Source organism: Glycine max, chromosome 19, assembly GCF_000004515.6.
Source record: "Glycine max cultivar Williams 82 chromosome 19, Glycine_max_v4.0, whole genome shotgun sequence".
Lineage (NCBI taxonomy): Eukaryota > Viridiplantae > Streptophyta > Magnoliopsida > Fabales > Fabaceae > Glycine > Glycine max.
This window is the reverse complement of record NC_038255.2, coordinates 99,446-121,432: the sequence shown is the minus strand read 5'-3', so window position 1 is coordinate 121,432 and position 21,987 is coordinate 99,446. Positions and strand designations below refer to the sequence as shown.

The window sequence follows — 21,987 nt, the reverse complement described above, 5'->3', positions numbered from 1 at the left end:
AATCTTAATCTTATATCTCAATAAAAGACCTTAATAATCCAAATTAAACACGGAAAAGTAGAGATCTTATCATCGTAAACTCAAACATGGAATGGGTTGGAATCAATAGTAGAGAAATGAAAACAGTAAGTAAAAAAAAAAAGAGTTAAGAGAAAATTATAAATCGAAGCTTCATGATCATAAACACATGCTATTGTGTATATATTCTATTTGAAACTTCTCATTTTTTTATTATTTCTTTCTTCTTGTTATATTATATTACTTTTAACATTTATACATTCTCTATAATTAGGAGTATATTAAGATTAGGTGTTCATAGATTATTTTTTAACTATAATAATTAATGTGGTAGAAAAAATAGAAAATAGGAATAAAAATGAGAGAAGAGAAAATAAGATAAATATTTATCTTCTTTCTTTTTTTTACTTTTTAGTTAGTATTTTATTGTCTCTAAAAAAAAGATAATATCTTAGTGTTGTCGTTGTCTTCTTCATTTTTACCTGGTTTCAATATTTTTAACATTATGTAAATATATATGTACGTAAATATAAAGGACGATATCTTTTTAAAATTGAAAACGTTTTTAAAAGCAAAAAAAAATAGAATATATTTATTTTTAAATTCAAATATATTAAAATTATTATATCTTAAATTAAGCTAAAAATTAATATTCATTTATTTGTTTAATTTAATAATAAATTTATATTAAAAATATAACAAAATAATTCCCTTTACAACGAAAGTCCCAAACCTCAAAAGGAGCATAATTAGTTTAGCATAAGCGTACAACAACTTTTGGGCTTTTGGTTTAGTTTTTTTTTTTTTGTATAGATAGATTGTGTTCAGGTGAAAAAAATGGGAGTTGATATGGGCACTACCTAAATTGCTATTAACATTGCCAAAACGTGTGAAATTACTCAATTACCCGCTCCCACACTCCCTCCCCTTTTCCTCTCTTTGTTCAAAACCATTTTCTCACCCTAAACAACTTCATCACCATGCCACTGCAGATCTGAGCACTACCGCACTGCACTATTCCTAGTCTAAGCAAAATTGAGGGTACGAGAACCCCACCCATGTCTAGATCTACAACACATCCCATGTCTAGATCTACAATACATCCCACCCACATAGAGGGACAAACATGGCAGATGAGGGAGGAAAATGGGTTCGTGCTCTTGCCGACCACAAAGGGTTGTGAAATGGGTTCTTGACGATGCGAAGGGAGGGGGATTAGTGGTTGGAGTGAGGAGAGGAAGGGTTGGGGATTTTCAATCAATAACCAAAATACAATTCCATTATTGAATAATGTATAATAGAATCATATTTTCATTGCACATCCTAGGAGTGAAAAAAAAATGATTCTGTTAATCACAGTACAACGAAATCATATTTTCATTCTTTTTTTTATTTTTCCACTCATGTTTGTGCAATGGAAATACGATTCCGTTGTATAGTAAATAATAGAAACACAATTTTGTTTTGAAAAATGTGTTTTTATTACAAAAATGAGGGTGACAAAAGTAAAATACAACAAAAACATAATTTTTCTGTACAGTGGGTAGTGTCAATAGCAAAAGGCAACCGCATGACAAAAGGCATACACAGTAATGACAAAAGTAAAACCCACTTACATAACAGGAAATATGTACTATTGTGTTTCCAACCAAGGGTAATTTGGAAATACAACTAAAAGACACCCACGTGGTAGTGCCAATAGCAATACCCAAAAAGGAGTCATCTTATGCATGTCTAAAACCAAACAGGCGTAGGCCCTAAATTGGTTTTTTTTTTTAGCTTAGTCCTCTTTTGTTTCCATTTTGTATTCAAGTTTTTTTTTTCTTTTTTTCTATGTATATTCAAGGGGATTCTATTTGCATTATTTTTCCCCCTCCCTCTAAGTTTTTGTATTTTTTTATTGTCAAAAATATCTTTTTATAAACTAATTTTGGGACATATATTTAAAATATATAAAATTCAAAATTATTTTCCCAAATTTAGTTTAATAATATTCTAACAAATAAATTTCAAAATTTTATAAGATTAATTATATTCTAAAAAATAATTTCACATATGTAATATGATTCAACTATTTTAGAAAGTAAATTTTAAAAGTAAAAAAGGATGAGAAGTAGAAAAATTTTCACAATGAGTTTCATTAAATATCATCAAATTGTTTTAACTTAACGAATGGTCATAAATCTAAGTGCTAAGTGTACAATTATGTTAAATACCTATATAGAAAATTTTGTATTTCATACAAGACTCAAATAAGATTTTACATGTGTTTTTAGAGGACAAATACATATGGTCTTAATCTTAAAAAAAATGAATTTTCATTAGATAATTTAAAATCATGTTGAAATGTAACCAATATGGTTTTAGATAAATATTCAGATTTGATTTTGTGTTGAAAATTTGTTTTTCAGTGAAAAAAATTAGATAATTTTGTGGGAACTTTGATACTTGTAAAAGAGTTGGAATATGCCTCGTTGATAAAAAAAAATTAGATAATTTTTACATTAGCTTAAAATTTTTAGAACATTTTTTTTATTTGTAAGAATAAAAAATAAGTATTAAGAGATTAATTCATAACAATTTATGCACTCTTCTTACTTAATTGAGCTAAATCTTTTGGTTATATGTAGTTTTATAACTAGCCTAGCTAACTAAGGGACACACTTTGATGTTGAGATTTTGATTTTAGATAGTCCTTTTCATGGACATGATTGGATTGCTCTTAACTGAAGCTAAGATGCAGCAATTTCCAAGGATGCAACCTTTCTTTATTTTTATTTTCTTTATCATGCGTTATCTAAAAAAGAATATAAATATTTAAATCTGAATCAATTTTAACTAAAAATAGTTTTGTAAAAAAAAAACGTAAACATTCAAACAAGTATATTAAAGTAATTAATATAATTATCATAAACTTATCACACAAAATAATTTACGATTAAATTGTAGTATATTATTAATGCAACATCGATTTGTGCAGCACTAATTGAAAGAAGGTGTTGTTGTTGCATCAGCATAAGGAAAGCGATGGGAGAAGTGTTTCAAAATATGAGCGAAGAAGAAGAAGAAGAAGAAGGAAGTGTGATGGATGGAGTTATGGAAGTAACCAAGTGGGCGCAGGAGAAGAAGACAGACCCTCTGATATGGTCGATCCAGGTCAGCTCCGCCCTGAACTCAGGCGGCGTCTCCCTCCCTTCCGTCGAGCTGGCACAGCGGCTGGTCTCCCACATCTGCTTCGAGAATCACGTGCCCATCACGTGGAAGTTCCTCGAGAAAGCCATGTCCGTCAGACTCCTCCCTCCTCTGCTCGTCCTCTCCCTCCTCTCCGCCCGCGTCGTCCCTCAGCGCCGCCTCCACCCTTCCGCCTACGCTCTCTACATGGACCTCCTCAGCCGCCACGCCTTCTCCCCTCACATCCACTTCCCCAATTACCTCAAAGTCATGGCCTCCATCCATCACTCCCTATCTCTTCCCCCCTCCAACCACCACCCTCATCCCGGCGTCGTTCTCGTTCACTTTCTCTTCTCTATCGTCTCGCAGCTTCTCCAATCTTCCTTGGACGACCAAGGATTTCTCCAACACAGCCCCGATCCCTACAACAACAACGATGCCTTGCACCGGAAAAACACTGCCATGGCCATTGAGATTATTGCGCGCTTTCTTCACCACAAACTCACTTCCAGAATCCTTGCATTGGTTCAACGAAACATGTATGTTAATAAACACCTTCACTTCCCTTCACTTTCATTTTTGCTACCTCCTTATTCCTTAGGATAAAACTTACATTCACTTCCTTGCATTTTTATTTTTTTTTATACTCAGGAATGTAAATATTTTTAATGCTCATTATCTGCAAGAAAAAGATTTTTTGGACAACCTTGAGAGAGGATAGATAAGTGATTGATTTTATTGATGATGTAATGCAATGATAGGAAGAGAGAGAAAAGATAGTTGTTGATTGGTTGTTTGAAATTTTTTGTCATTAAAATATTATCACTCTCTATTTGCAATTAGGATAGGACTAAACTTAGATACAGTTCCTTCTTCTATCAGAATTTTTAAGTTTTTATCTCAGCAATTTCAATATTTATTATGCTGATTATTCAACTCAAACTCCAATTATAATTCAAGAACAAAATCAGAAGCAACTAAAAAACTGCTTTTAGGTTTTCTCTGATTAGGATGTTCACATTTTTAGTTGGTGGATGCTTATTTGTAGGCCAGCGCATTGGGGACCTTTTCTACACCAGCTGCAGCAGCTTGCGGCAAACTCCACAGTGTTGAGGAGCTTGAAGCACGTCACTCCTGAGTCCCTTTTGCCTTTGGATTTCAATTCCACTACTGGAAATGGGATTAAGCTTCTGTCTTCTGACTGGAAAACAACACCTACGCTGGAACTCAATGCTGTCATGGCTGACTCTTGCGCAGTTCAGTCTCGTCACGATAGTTGGTCTTTGCTTTGGCTTCCTATTGATCTTATCCTTGAGGATGCAATGGATGGCAATCACGTCGCAGAAGCTAGTGCTGTTGAAGCACTCACTGGTATGCAGAAATTTCACTGTCGTAACATGGTTACCAGACTTGACTGTTTTCATAAGATTTTTTTTGTTTTTGATGCATGATTGAATTGCTTCGTTGAAGTGGTTGTTGTTGGCTTATTGCAGGGTTGGTTAAGGCTTTGCAAGCAGTTAATGGTACTGCATGGCACAGTGCTTTTTTAGGCTTATGGATTGCAGCTCTACGGCTAGTTCAAAGGGTAAGAACTGATGCAAGGGGAAATTAATTTGTTGTAAGTGGTGATTTCTTTTCATGTGGGAAAAGGGGAATTCCTGAAAGAAAATGCAGATTAGTGATTTCAGATTGTGACGAACTCTTTTTTTTGTGTGTGTGTGTGAGAGAGAAATTGCTTGATGAACTTAGGCATGTGTAAGATGTAGTCACCCAAAAACATAACATATTGCAGCATAGCTATTCTATTTTTATTATGTTTGTAGGTTTGCATTTAACTGATTTACTGGTTCATTACTAAATCCAATCGGTGACTCTAATTTTGGATGCTATTGGACTCTATTCACTTGTTTTAAGTACATTTTCTCCCCCTTTTTATAGGAGAGGGATCCAGGAGAGGGGCCTGTACCTCGCCTTGATACCTGCTTGTCTATGTTATTGTGCATTACAACCCTTGTAGTTGCTAACCTTATTGAAGAAGAGGAAGGGAAACTTATTGAAGAAGCTGAACGTAGCCCTGCAAATCAAAGGATGGACAAGCAGGCTTTGGGAGAGCGTCATGGGGCATTGGTTACCAGCTTACAGCTATTGGGGGACTATGAGAATTTACTCACTCCTCCTCAATCTGTTATTTGGGGAGCCAATCAGGCTGCTGCCAAGGCTACCTTGTTTGTATCTGGACATAGTGGATACTTGGAACATACGAATGTGAATGACTTGCCCACAAACTGTTGTAAGTAATTGCTTTTATAATATGAATCTCTAATGGTGTTTGGTTTTAGAAAGAACTCTAAGTTGGAGGTCCTAAAATAAAAATAAATGGGCAGTTTTAAGAACAATTAAAAACACTTGTGTCCAATTGTATCTTCATACAGTTATAACTAAAATATACAGAAATTTCATGATAAGAAAAAATTGACAATATGGTCCATAATAAGAGCCTGCTTTCATTTATCCTGTTAATTGTTCCTTAATGAATTTCAGGGGCATACAACTTGACCTCTCTCTCTCTCTCCCTACATCTATCTATCTATCATGCTCATCATAATTTAAAACATCAACAGTTTTTTGTTTCCATTTAAGCTTGGTCCTATGGGATTTAATCATATTTTTGTTGTCAATGGTAAATGATCTATTTTTCTGTTTTCTTCTGTTTATTTTTCTCTCAGATGTGTTGGTCTCATACGGGTATTTTCATGTTTGTCTTGGGCCCCTGATTATACCTCTTTGGTTTGTGAGTGACAGTTCATCATCTTGTGTTTTCTTGCAGCTGGTAACTTAAGGCATCTCATTGTTGAGGCTTGTATTGCAAGACATCTGCTTGATACCTCAGCGTATTTCTGGCATGGTTATGTGAGCACACCTTTCAATCAGCTGCCTCATAGTATTCCTAACCATTTACCTAGCTGGTCATCATTGATGAAGGGATCACCACTAACTCCTCCATTGGTTAATGTCTTAGTTGCAACTCCTGCTTCTAGGTATGCTGCTATGTCATGTATCATTTTCTGCTTTCATACATTACATGTGCGTTGTGAGAGTTGCTATTTCCACATGGCAAAGCAGCAATGACAAAACTAAAAAGTTATTATCTTGTCTAGTTTTTCTATTTCACTTTTCTGTTTCTTCCTCATCAGTTTCACTATAACAATCTACTTCCTACTACAGTATTTATCCCGCTTCAATTTATACTACTCAACATCAAGTGCTGTACTTATGGGGAAATCTTTGCTGTTTTGGTTGTGGTTGCATTATCATGAAATTTAATAATTTATTCATCCTGAACTGAAGTGGGGTTGAAATATTTTATATAAAAAAAGTTGAATCTTTAAAATATATTATGTTATTAGAAAAATGATAATAAGTGAACGTGATATGCAAAATACATAGTTATGGGTTTATTACTCCCATCCCATGTATCTTGGATAAAGGGGCTTATTTCCACAACAACAACAACGCCTTATCCCACTAGGTGGGGTCGGCTACATGGATCAACTTCCGCCATAATGTTCTATCAAGTACCATACTTCTATCCAAATCATTAAGTGCGAGATCCTTTTTGATAACCTCTCTTATAGTCTTTTTGGGTCTTTCTCTGCCTCGAATTGTTTGTCTTCTCTCCATCTGGTCTACTCTCCTCACTACAGAGTCTACCGGTCTTCTCTCTACATGCCCAAACCACCTAAGTCTATTTTCCACCATCTTCTCTACAATAGGCGCTACTCCAACCCTCTCTCTAATAGCTTCGTTTCTAATTTTATCCTGTCGAGTCTTACCACACATCCACCGCAACATCCTCATCTCCGCTACACCTACTTTATTCTCATGTTGGCTCTTGACCGCCCAATATTCTGTTCCGTACAAAATCGCCGGTCTTACCGCAGTCCGATAAAACTTTCCCTTTAGCTTGATCGGTACCTTTGCATCACATAACACCCCCGATGCTTTTCTCCATTTCATCCATCCTGCTTGAATGCGATGATTCACATCCCCTTCAATTTCCCCATCATCCTGTATTACAGACCCAAGATATTTAAACCGTGTGACTTGAGGGATAATATGGTCTCCTATTTTCACCTCTGAGTTAGAAACCCTCCTTCTTTTGTTGAACTTACATTCCATATACTCCGATTTGCTTCTGCTTAGGCGAAAATCCTGCCTAGGTTAGCTTTGCTATTCTTAGCCGGTCCCAAGCCCGGATAAAAGGAGAGGGTTGTGTTAGGCTTTCGACAGCCAACGTTAAACTTTGTCGAATCTCTATAATATGGATCAATTACGTAAAAAAGGGGCTTATTTCCATTTAAAGAAAATAGAAAATTACTTGTTCCTGAGTCAAAGTAGAAATGAATATGTAGATATTAAATAGAGACACACAATCAAAGTATGCATGAATGTCTGTGTTTGAAAGTGGTTGCTGTCTAATTGGCTGTAGTATTGCTTAATACCTGGGCTTCAGTTACACTTTTCTGTTTCCGGAAGTCAGGTATATCAGATGCTCTATTTTGTATATTTACTAGTGGTAATGCAACTGAATTTAAGCTCGTGGATGTAATGGAAGCTTAGCAGAGATTGAGAAAATATTTGAATTTGCAATCAATGGCTCGGATGAAGAAAAGATATCTGCTGCTACCATTCTTTGTGGGGCATCTTTAGTACGTGGTTGGAATGTGCAGGTGATCCCAACACCATTTTAATTTGATTTTCTTCATAATTAGAAAATCATACTAGACTATTTTTTTTTTATTCATTTTGTTTGCCTCCCCTTCTTTTTCCATTTTTTGTTTTTTACTTTCATGATTATAATGATTATCATTGTTTGCAGGAACACATAGTTTTTTTCATCATAAATATGCTTTCACCTCCAGTTCCTCCTAAATATTCCGGGACAGAAAGTTATTTGATTAGCCATGCTCCTTTTTTGAATGTCTTTCTGGTGGGAATTTCATCTGTAGACAGTGTTCAGATATTCTCCCTACATGGCGTGGTATGTTCAGATTTAATGTGTATTCTGATTCTTACATGTGCATAGCAAGTGGTTTACAATCTTTTTTACTCAAAAGAAAATGTTTTTGAGAACATCCCTCCCCAATACACATAGACAAGGAAAATTGTGTATTATTCAATTTTAAGGTACTATCAATCAAAACCTATTATAATATTTTCTTTTCAGAGAAGGGAATGGTTGATAACTACTAGAATTTGGACTTAGTGCCTAACTTAACCTCACAAAACTGGGTTGTAAGATGAGGACTGGTGAAGCATTATAAGAACTATATTGACCATATCTCTAATCAATGAGATTTCAACACCCCCCCTCAAATGCAAGACTAGACATATAGAGAACATGGATAAGTGTGGGTGGCCCAATGACAACATCCTCTCACGCCTCAGAATAGACATTTTGAATGGAGACAAATATGGGTGGCCCAATGACGGGTTTAGGATAGGTTCTGATATCATCATATAATATGGGCCTATGGCCACTTAAGTCAAACCCCACGAAACTGACTTGTAAGGTGAGAATTGTCCAAGTCTTATAAAAACTACATTGACCATATCTGTAGTTGATGCGTGCCCCTTCACACCTAGACTGGACATCTAAAGCTTGGGCAAATGATGGTGGCCCTATAACACCCCAAATGCCTAGGAATAGACATCTAGAGTGTAGACAAATATGGGTGACCCAATAACAAATTTAGGATATGCTCCGATACCATTTTAGAATTTAGGATTAGGGCCTAACTCAACCCCATAAAACCGTGTTGTGTTGTGAGATGGTCAATGTTGGACCTCAATAATAACTATTCCTGCTTTTAGTTTGTTGGGTGATTCCTACACAGCTTTTAGTTTGTTGGCTGATTCTATGCATTTACTGTCTTTCAGGTTCCACTACTTGCAGCTGTCTTAATGCCAATATGCGAAGCTTTTGGATCATCTGTTCCTAATGTCTCATGGACTGCTGTAACTGGTGAAAAACTCACTTGTCATGCAGTGTTCTCTAATGCATTTATTCTCCTGCTGAGATTATGGCGGTTTGATCGTCCACCTGTTGAACATGTGATGGGGGGTGCAGCAACTCCAGCATTAGGATCACAATTAGGTCCTGAGTACCTTTTATTGGTTCGGAATTGTATGTTAGCAGCCTTTGGGAAATCACCAAGAGATCGAGTAAGGAGTAGAAGATTTTCAAAAATGATAAGATTTTCTCTCGAGCCTTTATTTATGGATTCCTTTCCTAAATTGAACATTTGGTATCGGCAACATCAAGAATGTATTGCATCCATCTGCAATACTCTTGCACCTGGAGGGCCAGTTTCTCAGATCGTTGAAGCACTACTTACCATGATGTGCAAGAAAATAAATCGAAGTGCTCAGTCATTGACACCTACAACTTCAGGAAGCAGCAATTCATCTCTTCCTTCATTGGATGATGCTTTGATGAAACTCAAAGTACCTGCATGGGACATCCTTGAAGCAACTCCATTTGTTCTTGATGCTGCTCTCACTGCTTGTGCTCATGGAAGTCTCTCTCCCCGTGAATTGGCTACAGGTTTACCCAGTTTACTCATGGATATATTCAAGCCTTATTAAAATAGATTTAATCATTATGTATCATTGAGAACTATTTCAGGATTATACTGAGGCTTTCATGTTTTAAGATGTGAGACTGTCAGCTGTGAAATAAAGATGTCCTGTGAAAAGATGAAACAAAATTGAACATGACCTGTGATTCTTGGAATAACTTAGCAAGTGAAGTGACTGTGGGTGTGTGTGTGTGTGTATATATATATAATAAAAAATGATATTATACTACCAAAATCTCATGTAATTGTCTTCTCATTCACTTGATTATCCTTGTTCATTTGTCAGTGAAATAAATACAGTATTTGCTAGGAGTTAGGAAGATAAAGATAGTTAGGACAGTTATTGTAATTAGTTAGTTAGAGGCAATTTGCAAGGTAAATGAGGAGAGGAGGATCCAAGAGAAGAGGCATTCTATCTTGCATGTCTAACTAAAATTGAGGAGGATGTAAGAATAGAGGTAGCTATCTTTTTAGGTAGGTATATAGAAGAGATACTCCAAAAGATAATATTGCATGTCTAACTAATGATTGTATGGTCCCTAGAGGAAAAATAGTAAATTAGTAAATTCCAATTCCAATACTAGACACTTAGGTGGCATCTTGTCACTCCCAGTCATTTTTAGCTTCAAATCAAATTATGAATCATCATTATCATCACCTTCATCCTCCTCAGTTTTAGTTTTCAAGATCCTTAAGCTTCCTCTCTTCTTTGTTTAGACTGGACACTGCTTTGTCGTAATAGTTTTTTGGCCATGGACAAGGACAATTGGTTCAAGATCTTTTTTTTTAGAACTTGCATTCTCAAATAAGTAGTGTTTTGACCTAGCTTTTTTTAGAGATTCTCTTTTCCTTAAAAGGAGAGGTTGAGGTAAACATAATTTTTGAGTTCAAAAATAAAAGGAGCCTTTTTTTTAATGAAGAAAAATAAATAAAAGATGGAGCTTTCACATGAGTTTCTGCTTCTCTATTTTGAAAACATACCTCCCTCCTTGTCCATGTTTGTCACAGCTCCTCATTGGTGATCTCTTGTTCAACCCTCCCCCAATTTCTATTCCTTCAAAGTTGTGATCTACTACTATTTCCTCAACAATATGCATGCCCTTGTTTCATTCTATCAGTCTCGGCCACAATCCTATCATCCTCAAAGCTTGCTCTTAGTTAAGTGATGTTTTCCTGGGTATCAAGCTCCATATGCATTCTCAAAACCATGCCTCTCGAATCCCAATAGCTTTGTGCTCACTAGTCTTGAGGATGTGTACTCCAAGTATTGACATGTTTGTAGTGCATGCCAATTGTTTGACAAAATCACTAGTAATGTAGAAGTTTGCAATTAAGCTAAAAAACCAGAAAATTACCAAGCAACATTAGAAGTTTTTTATTTATTTTAAACTTCAACTTAGAAGTAGCTTCAAAGATAGAAGCTAGGCCAAATGCTAGGTAAGTCCATGCTTCTTTAAGTTGGCATATATTAAGCTTATTTGATTAAATGTATGTTAGTATAAAAATTGCAAGTTTGGGAATTCATTAAACTGGGTTGCCAATGTCTTAACTTTTAAGCTTTTCTAAGGCTGTTTGCTTAGGAAGTTATCTGCTTGATTTTTATCTTAGGTCTCAAAGATCTTGCTGATTTTCTTCCGGCAACTTTGGGTACCATTGTAAGCTACTTATCATCTGAAGTAACACGTTGCATATGGAAGCCTGCTTTTATGAATGGAACTGATTGGCCTAGCCCTGCTGCAAATTTATCTATTGTTGAGCAACAAATCAAGAAAATTCTAGCGGCCACAGGTGTTGATGTTCCTAGCCTCGCTATAGGTTTGTTAAGTATACTTTCTTTATCTGTGGAAATGTTAATTAAACAGAATAATTAAACAGAAATCCTCTTAGCTAAATCCCTCTTTGCAAGTTCATATTATCCTTTCCTGGGTGATTCTTGCAGCATTGTCATTTTCTCCCGATAGACCAACTAACTTGTCATGTTTTGCATATGCATATTTATTTCTGGAAGTAATTTGTGGGTGATGAATAAATTTTCAATTAGCTACCTGCTATATGTTGACATAGAAATATCAACTCACTGTCTCGAATTTTTGGCAAACCATGTTTTCATTTTCTATTTATATGGACATCACACATCAGGTTTATTAAATCAATCAGTTGACACTGCATTTTAACTGCTGTAAACAGATGGGAATGCTCCAGCTACACTTCCTTTGCCATTGGCGGCTCTTTTGAGTCTCACAATAACATATAAACTGGATAAATCTTGTGAGCGCTTTGTTATTTTGGCTGGCCCATCTTTGATTGCCCTTTCTTCTGGTTGCCCCTGGCCATGCATGCCCATTGTAGGTGCTTTGTGGGCTCAGAAGGTGAAGCGCTGGAGTGACTTTTTTGTATTCTCTGCTTCTGCAACTGTATTCCACCACAGCAGGGATGCCGTAGTTCAGCTTTTAAGAAGTTGCTTCGCCTCCACCCTTGGGCTTGGTTCTGCCTGCATTTATAACAATGGTGGTGTTGGCACCCTCCTTGGTCATGGCTTTGGTTCTCACTACTCTGGAGGGTTCACTCCGGTTGCTCCTGGGTTTCTCTACTTAAGAGTTTACAGGTCTATTAGAGATGTCATGTTCTTGACAGATGAAATTGTATCTCTTTTAATGCTTTCAGTTAGAGATATAGCAAATGGTGGGTTGCCCAAGGGTGAAGTGGAGAAGCTAAAGAAGACTAAGTATGGAATAAGATACGGACAGGTTTCTCTTGCTGCATCGATGACTCGCGTTAAGCACGCCGCTCTTCTTGGGGCTTCGATTCTTTGGATATCTGGTGGTTCAGGTTTGGTTCAATCTTTGATTACAGAAACTCTGCCTTCATGGTTTTTATCAGCCCAAGGGTTAGAGCAGGAAGGGGGAGAATCTGGAGTTGTGGTTGCTATGCTGAGAGGTTATGCACTTGCATGTTTTGCGGTACTTGGTGGGACTTTTGCCTGGGGTATCGACTCTTTGTCACCAGCATCAAAACGACGACCAAAGGTCCTTGAGATTCATTTAGAATTTCTTGCAAATGCACTAGATAGAAAAATATCTCTTCGCTGTGATTGTGCTACTTGGCGTGCATATGTGTCTGGGGTTATGAGCTTGATGGTGAGTTGCACGCCACTGTGGATTCAGGAACTTGATGTGGGTATATTGAAGAGAATGAGCAGCGGATTAAGACAGTTGAACGAAGAAGACTTGGCTCTGCGCCTATTAGAAATTAGAGGGACAAGCGTCATGGGTGAGGCAGCTGAAATGATCTGCCAAACTAGATTATAACCGAGCAGAACTTGGGAGCATGGTGCATATGTGATGATACCAAAGACCTTATGAAAAATGACATGACTTATTTTGCTACCTGCTACCATTTCTGTACATAGCAATGTAAATTTCATAATTTTGTATTACCCGTTGAATTCAGATCAGTTACGTTTAGGTAATAGTATAAACCTTTGATCATAATAAGTATTATAGCATTAGCAGATATTGTCTCCATGTGTACTTGTAGCGTTAACAGATTTCATCGTGGGTCATATGAGGATTTTGTTTTAATATTTTTTTCCTTCAAAAATATTTTGAACTCCTAATCTGTGAGCACTTGGTTATACATTTCCCAATAGTACTAGCAAGTTTTCGGGTATTTTTAAATTTAGATTTTATACACAAGAAAGCACCATTATTAAACGATGGTATGAAATATGTTGTTAGAAAGAAAATAGTGTGAATTAACTATAGTTTAAGATGGTATTTCTATCAGAGAAAAAGATGGTATTAAAATTCTATATAAGCTTAAGAAAAGACTGGTTTCAAGATTAACTAGCTAAAAAAAAATGGCAATTGGTAGGGAAAGAAATAATTCAATACGATATCAATGAGTTAATAAAAGTTTCCAAACACCCAACTCCTATACACCATTGTTATGAAATCCGGATCGATCAAGTCGGTCGGATCAGTGCAACCGGGACCCAATGATTTAACTGGATCAGTTTTGTTATTGGACTGTTTATCCATGTGATCCGGGATGACCTGACCGACTGATTTTGAGAGAATCCGACGACCCGGCTCAATTTTACAAACCTAGATTGGGCTATGTACGCAAAAGAAAAAATTGATCACCTTTACTATATCGTTTTGATGTCTCATTATTTTAATATATATCGAATCAAATAAGGCCAATTATCAACCTACCAATTAGATCATTGACGCACTATTTCGACCGGGTTAATGACCGGATGGACACTGCTACAGACAACGATAAGGAAGATAATTTGCTTTGATTGATATAATTCATTGAAAGCCGCGTATAATATATGAGATGCCTAAGGAAAATGTCTGCGCCTGTTTGATTAACTCTGAAAAAGGACTTTAAACATATATGCATAAATACACAATCTGACTCAGACAGTTGCCGTAAAGCAAAAAAATTTGGATGTAGAAAAACGGAGTTGGCGTTTGTATATAGAAAGACCCTTAATCATGCACATTAAGAAAAGAAAAGGCACAAATAAATCATTATTAATTTATTATTGTTTACGTAGGTCCATTAGTTTTACTTTTATTAACAACATGATGGGTGAATTCAGGTTTCAATACTATTAGACACCAGACCAGAACCAAAGGGACATTAATTAATTATAATATAAAATTTCGCTCTTAATTAATATATCCTAAGCGAAAATCTACAATTGGATTGATGACTTATGAAATCAAATGTAACAATTGAATATAGGAATAGCCTACTACATACATGTCTTGAATTAGTTCTAGTAATACATACAATTCCAATCCTAAAAATGATGTCGTGTACGTACGTAACTGGTAATTAAACATGGAAGCAGGGAATGAAGAATCACAAGAAAGCCATTCATGAATCATGAATCATGATCTTGAACACACATGAGGTTCTTCTGCTATGGTCTCAAGCAAAGGCTTCTTTGACCTGCTCATAGACAACCTATGCATGAACTCAGGGCTAGAAAACTCTAGAATGCCATCATCCAACTTGAACTTAGGCTCCTCTGATTCTTCTTTCTCTGGAACAACTCTGGTCACTTTTTTTGCTGTGAGTAACAAGGCACCCATGTCAGATGCTTTGACCAAAGAGTTAAGCCTCTTCATGGGAACCATCACATACACGTAGCCACACTCCAGCTCTTCATCTGCGTTCAGTGCACTAAACCTTCCTCCGATTTTTAGAGACCGAGTGTTCACCACAAAGAAGCTTGGCATCTCAAGCATCAGTTCTGCTGCTTTAACTCCTTCTTCCAACTTCTCAATCTCCCCACTCGGAAATATCACCTTTATGCCTCTCCAATGCAGCTTCCTGCTTCCTGCTGTTGATAGAGTGCAAGAAATGTAGTTCCCCATTTCAGATCGATCGAGGGTGAGTAATATATATGTGTTTTTGAGACTTTCAATGCATGAGATGGGATGAAGTGATCTACTTGAATATATACACCCACACACACAAGAGGGGTGCATATGTCAAAGTCATGTGAACAAGTCCAATAAGAAATTTCAGATTCAACGGTGCCAGTTAATTAAATACACACAAGGTTGACATTGTAATAGCTAGAGCCCGCGTTAGGATTAATGAAAAAGTACCAATGGTAAGCTTCTTTGCCATCTTTGTGTAGTTTGTTTGTGATAAATTTATTGCTTACTTATACTTTTACATTTAGACAAGCAAGCTTATGAATTATGATCTGTTGCTAAGACAATGTATGTACGTACGCGTGGAACCCAAATGCAATATTCCTTAATTATTATTATGCTCTTGACCACAAATTAATGCCATTATACCTGTGGTGCCTTCAGCACAAAATAAGGAAGGAAGGGACTTTGTTTATTGTATTTTTGGACGCAAAAGTTTAATTAGAATGCATGTGAAGCCACGGAATTGACATTTTCTAAAACACTATAGGAAGCTTTGCGTGACATTATTATTTGCGGTGACGGTGGCGATGATTGGTAGCAGCTCATAAGTCCTAATATTAATTCACGAGATGATTGGTTTCACACATTTCCAACTTTCCAATACATTCTTTTCTCCCATTATTATAGATTATACATATAAAAAGAAACAATTATATCATGATTGCAATGAATGAATAATAGAAGGAATATGCTTGCTTGCTTCTACGCTATAATATATATAATAGGACATGTTTTTCCATCTAATATACTAAAGGTGGTTTATTGGATGACATCGCATTCCCTGTCAATGGCAGGGAGGATCTATCAACTGATGTATTCATGATCAGTTACACATGTTCCGTACACCATTGCTGTGATATTATTTCTTTGTTCTTCAGATTAGAAAGATTCCTTTTGCAATATGTTTCGCGTAAGTTTTGTGTACGTGATGATGGGAAATCTCATGTTGCCTTCTTAAGTATTCAATTATTTTGCTTTCAGCAGCGAGGGAATGTGATAGAGTATCAGCCCATGCCACCACCAATTTTTTAGGTTAAGCAATAATTTTCCTTGGCTCTGAATCTCATGTAACGTTAGCCATATCATTAGAAAAAAACACATTACTTCTGTGCCAATATATTAGTCTTTCTCACGGAGTGCACAGTACAAATTTATGTAGTAAACGCATTATTTATGCAATAACTATAAGATTAGTCTTTCCACGGAATGCATAGTACAAATTCATTACTTTTATCCTTATTTTGTGAAGCTGCTTCATGAGAAAAATCTAAATTAAAAAAAAATCATGTATCACTTGGCAATCAATCAGATTAATAACATAATACTGCATATTAAAACATCACCACTTATTATTATTATTATTATTTATTATTATTATTATTATTATTATTATTATGGAAAAAAACACAACAGCAAATTTGTCTTTCACTAATCTTTACCTTATAAATTCCTCTACCCATCTGTTGCCAAATACTATTAGCACTTTCTTGTGGGATGCACTTTAGCTTCTCTTTCCACAAACCACGTGTCTATGCTCTTTCTACAAATCACGTGAAAAAAGACAAAAATAGGAGTAGAAATGACTTTTTCTGTATAACTTAGAATGACTTTTTTACGGACGAAAGAACTGTCATTTAATTCCATCTGCATCCATTTGTTTTTGCCGTGCCAACCAAACATAGCATAAAGAAGTTTTACAAAAGCCTTAAAAAAAACATAACATATTAGCTGTGAACTTCAAACACAATAAAAGCATGACATGCACATCCTCTTATTACAAAGAAACTTGAATAGAGTCTCTGACTTTTCTACACTTTTTTTTTCTTTCTTTTGTTATTCACACATCTTATGTTCCTTTAAACCATTCCCCCCAAAAGTCATTGGTTTAGCTCCATTTGGTTCATTTCTTTTTCTTTATCATCGTTAACAAGTGCATCAAGAACTCGTTGATGGATAGTCAAACTTTGCGCATGTAAGACTTTATAAATCCGATCCATGCCTATTTTCAATCCATTATTAATTTTGTTCTTACTTTTGCTTTGCCAGTGAACCACATTTTTAAACCCAAACTTTCTACTTCCTTTTCCCCAACACAATTATGTTTCTTGTAGTGACAAAATTCATATTCCTCTTAATCAGGTATAAACTATTTCTGTAAACTTACCTATTTTAACGAATTCTACCTATGAACCAACTCTTTGCTTCAATACTATGCTCGAGTCATACCAGGGTACTCATCAACCAATTTAATCTAATATAAACTGTAAAAGTTAAATTAAAAGCCAAAATAAACAAAAAAACAACAAAAACATTAAAGTTTTTTATTGAATTAAATAATATTTCAAACCCAAATTTAAAAATTGATCAAATCCAAAATAAATTGAATTAAATCAGAAACTTTGAAATTGTTTCTTTGAAAAATAACAGTTACAAGAAAAGGATATCTCAGTCAGAACTATAGAATTTCCACCTTCAAGGTGGAGCATATTAATATGCAAACCTTACTTTGAAAATCAGTTTGACTCGTGAATTAAAATGCTTTAAAAGAATAATGTGATTAAAATTGAAAACATATACCATCAAGCAAACACAAACAAGGTTATGTCTTCTATTCGACAATTGTTTCGATAATTCCAAAGTATCAACTTATTTGTCAGCTTTGTAAAATTAAATTGAGAAACTTTGTGAACTCACAAAAGATATAAAACAAAACTTTAGTAATTTGAATGTGAAGCCTATGTGGTTCAACTATCAGGCGAGTGCGCCAAAACAAACTAATACAGTCGAACAGGGATCAGCTAGAACTCCATAGCCAAATTTTCAACTGAACCTGTACCTCATCTTCCACGGATGAATAACTGAACATACATGTTTAAATATCAGCTAGAGAGCAAAAGCCTTAAAAACAAAAGCTGAGCTCTCAGGGTTTCCTCCCTGAATACACAGAATCACCTTAAACTCAGGCAACCTGAGCAACAGTCTCAGATGTATCTGTTTCTTGCCTGAAAATTGTAGATGGTCAGTAAAATTGTTAAAATTAATCAAAAGTAAAATCAGCTAAGTTATCAGACATAAAAAAAAATTTGATCCACAATTTTTTCTCATTTGTTATAGAGGACATAGGAGGGGATCAGTCATGGAATAGGAGGCTGCAAAGCTGAAAAGAAACTAAACTGATCACGAAGTTTCTAAGTTTGAAGACATCCAAAAAGGTACTGGTTTTACCTTGCAATTCCTTCCCCAACTTCCATTCTGAGAAAATCAACAACCCTCACAGATGAACCCACCTCCTTGGATAGATTATCCAGCACTGCCTGCAAAGATGAATGAAAGACAGTAAACAATCAATTATCAAACTAACATAGTGGCTCCATGGCTGGATGCTTCACAAAAGGTACACAGAATTATACACACACAAATAGAAAATACACATCTAAGGAGTATACACTTCATAATTCCACTATATATATCTTTAATGCTAATCAAAGGCACAAAATCTGGAAACCTATCATGAAATCCTACATCTGTGTTGTGGTCCTGGGATAAAGAATTGCTAGCACTCCACACAACAAAACACCTTCTTTGCTGGTTAGTGTCTGGAAGACATATTTAAGGCCATCCTAGAGTTTTGAACCCTGAATGGATTTGAAGGCTAATGGCTACCCACATCCCACGGTACTATATAGCAAATTTGACTGGAAGAAAATTCCCAGATTCCCAGCAGCAAATATAGGTTTCTCATTTCCTATTTCTTATCCTTGAATCAGAAGTGAAGAAGACGTCATCATTTAATTTTTAAATGATTTGGATTAGGGGCATGTGGGCTATAAGCCTATATAGTAAGTTCAAATTTAAAAAAAAAAACAAAATTAGGTTTTAACCATAATCCATGAAAGGAAATAGCATTCCAATTATGAGATGTGATAGGAACAGGTGGCCTATGGCATTTCCAGGAAAGACAACCAAACTCTTTGATGTGCATCCTCTCTTTCACCTGTTTCAGCTGTGAAGACATCATAATTGACACCTTACACCAAATTCTCAAGTTACAGCCACCTACCATTTGATGTGGGAGCTGTTTGCAGATTTCTGAATCTCTCACAGATCTACCATGGTACTGAATAGTGAATACATTGGATGGCAGTGTAACATACAATACAGAAAACAAATCGTCACACTAATAAGTTTATATTAGTCCAGAAGTCCAGATACTCCTTAGCATATTTATTAAATTGTTTTATACTGACTGCCACAAAGCCAAAGTTGAGAATCTCATAATTCTTTCAGATAATTGTGAGAATCAAACAAAGGAGCCACTACTTATGTATATTGCAAACTTTGATGCAGCAAGCCACCTTTGATCCTGAATGAGACTCGGGTCTATAAAGCTTTGATAGACAATAAAACAAATAGGATATCCATAAGGGTTAATTTTTATCACTCAAAACAAGTAAATAAAGAGGGTGATGGATTATGAATAAACCAATGCAGGGGTAGAATTTTCATTTCTTTCATCAATCAAAACAATGACATTGATCAATAAATATAACCATCATAATTTAAATTCTCAAATAAATCATAAATGAATTCATTTCAATTCACAGAAACATAACATACCTTCACATTCATAGTATCATTCATAATAAACTTTTGGTCCATAAATACAACATCCTCAAAATACTTGCGGAGACGTCCTTCAACCATTTTCTCTATGGCCATCTTAGGCTTACCAGAGGCTTCTGCCTGAAATAATAAAACCACAACAGTGTTGAATGTTTTTGTTTGGTTTCTATAATATGGTAAAGAAAGCAGGACTTCAGCATGCCAACTATATGAGATAGCAAATTGCATTTGCCGAACAAAGTTTTCTTCAATTCTGAATGTTTTTAAGTGGTTTATCAAAAAGTCGAATCGGTCTTAAGTAGGTCAATCCTAAACTCTTATTCTATTCATCAAGACATGTGTAAAGAAAAGAGAAAATACCTGAGATTTAAGAATTTCGCGCTCATTTTCTAAGGCATCTGAAGGTACAAGTTCCTTAGTTAAAAACAATGGCTTTGCTGCGACTACATGCATAGCCAATTCGGATCCAACACGTTGAAGAGCTTGGAGTTGAGTTTGACCATCGTCCACTTGAAGAGACAAAATTCCAGCAATGCGACCCAAACCTAATAAAAAAAAAAAAAAATAGGAGGAGGGAGTGAGGATTCAAAGTAAGTAAGAAGAGGATTGAATCAAGTAAAGAAGAGGAAAAGAACCTGGTTGGGGGCTGGTATGAAGATATGTAGAAATGAAGCCATTGGGTGATGCAGGAATGACGTAACCTGGAGATATAAATAGAAGGATGGTTCAGTGGTTAAGAAAGAAAGAGAAAAAGAAAAGGAATGAGGAAACAACCTCTTCGAAGCCTGACATTCTCCCCCATCATGGCGGCGAGCTCAGTGATTGCGTTGTGAACAGTTGTTTGGCCGTTGAACTTAGGATGGTCGAGATTGAATGGCATGTCCTGAAGGGATTGAGGTCCAAGATGAAAGGAAGAAGAAGAAGAAGAAGAAGAAGAATCGAGCGACAGAGACAAAGCTTGGTTGGCTAAACGCAAAGCGAGGTGCTGAAAGATGTCGTTTCGGGCAACGAAGTCGGTCTCGCAGTTGAGCTCGATGAGAGCGAGTTTGGTGGGGGATTGGGCGAGAGCGAGGAGGCCTTGGGAGGCAGTTCGAGAGGATTTCTTGGACGCCAAAACTTTGCCTCTTTTCCTCAGTTCCTTCTGAGCTTCCTCTATGTCCCAATTCGAATCCACCAGAGCCGCTTTCACGTCCTTCATAGCTGCGCTTGTTCTCTCTCTCAGCTGCTTTATCAGATTCACCTTCTCTGACGCTGAATTCGAACAATAGTGCCTTATGGATACACAAACGCGTTTCGCGCCTCCGTAAAAAGCCATAGATAGCGTTTCCTAGATGTGTATCGGACTCTCAGCAGAACACACACTAGGGCTTTTCCACCTTCCTCTTCCTCTCTCTCTTTGTCTCTTGCTTTTACAAAACAGATTTCTTAATTGTCAAATTTAAAGTTTTATTCCTAATTTTTTATATTCTATAATTTTGAAATAGAAACTAAATATCTCTAACATATTACATTCAAGCCTTTTTTTCTTCTTCTTCTTCTCAAATTTTACCAATGCAGAACACTTTAAAGAAATACAAAATGTCCAAATATAAGTACTTTTAATTCATGTTTGCAACTTAAGCATACACAAGAAAAAGAAAATACAAAATAGACATTTTTCATATATAAATGAAAAAAGTAAAAAATAAAAATAAATATAAGTCACCATTTATATTTGGAGTACGTTTATCAGTACATGGATGGGATTCTAAAGAAACAACAAAACGACATATTTTTTTTTTTATTTTGAAATTAAGAGAGTTATATGATATGATATATATAAAAATAAACAAAAGTTTATAACAGTAAATTTATGCCAATATATCATTTTATTTATTTTATTTCACATGATAACTCAATTAAATAATATTTATTTGAAATGAAAATTTTACCTCCCAAAATGTCCAAATATATCCTTATAGAAATAATTGTAATATTAGTGTATGCTAGTCTAAGTTGCAAAAAATTGATTTTTCATTTTAGGTTAAAGTATTTAAACAGGAAGGAAATAGACTATCAAAGTGCCTTGT

At 35.6% G+C, this 21,987-nt stretch overlaps 3 protein-coding genes across 4 annotated transcripts; 1 reads left to right on the top strand and 2 right to left on the bottom strand.

Annotated features, from left to right (window-relative positions):
• The first annotated feature begins 2,986 nt into the window (after positions 1–2,986).
• LOC100785972 (mediator of RNA polymerase II transcription subunit 33B) lies at positions 2,987–13,413 on the top strand. Its single transcript, XM_003554786.4, has 10 exons — positions 2,987–3,728; positions 4,238–4,560; positions 4,683–4,774; positions 5,128–5,479; positions 6,017–6,227; positions 7,805–7,919; positions 8,069–8,230; positions 9,130–9,796; positions 11,439–11,645; positions 12,018–13,413. Exons 1-10 carry the CDS (start codon positions 3,046–3,048, stop codon positions 13,136–13,138), a joined length of 3,933 nt encoding a protein of 1,310 aa, XP_003554834.1. The 5' UTR covers positions 2,987–3,045; the 3' UTR covers positions 13,139–13,413.
• A 1,172-nt stretch (positions 13,414–14,585) lies between these two features.
• Positions 14,586–15,487, bottom strand: LOC100786487 (uncharacterized). The gene has a single exon (XM_003554787.5). It carries the CDS (start codon positions 15,338–15,340, stop codon positions 14,738–14,740), a length of 603 nt encoding a protein of 200 aa, XP_003554835.2. The 5' UTR covers positions 15,341–15,487; the 3' UTR covers positions 14,586–14,737.
• Positions 15,488–17,880: 2,393 nt separating this feature from the next.
• On the bottom strand, positions 17,881–21,478 carry LOC100819808 (elongation factor Ts, mitochondrial). 2 transcript variants are annotated; one of them, XM_006603733.4, is made up of 7 exons: positions 20,693–21,349; positions 20,554–20,619; positions 20,279–20,463; positions 19,913–20,038; positions 18,521–18,609; positions 18,248–18,297; positions 17,881–18,153 (listed from the first exon to the last, which is right to left on the bottom strand). In XM_006603733.4, exons 1-6 carry the CDS (start codon positions 21,231–21,233, stop codon positions 18,255–18,257), a joined length of 1,050 nt encoding a protein of 349 aa, XP_006603796.1. In that variant the 5' UTR covers positions 21,234–21,349; the 3' UTR covers positions 17,881–18,153; positions 18,248–18,254. The 2 variants fall into 2 exon arrangements, with proteins under 2 accessions (XP_006603796.1, XP_003553244.1); XM_003553196.5 differs by having other exon boundaries at positions 17,881–18,297; positions 20,693–21,478.
• Between the last annotated feature and the right edge of the window lie 509 nt (positions 21,479–21,987).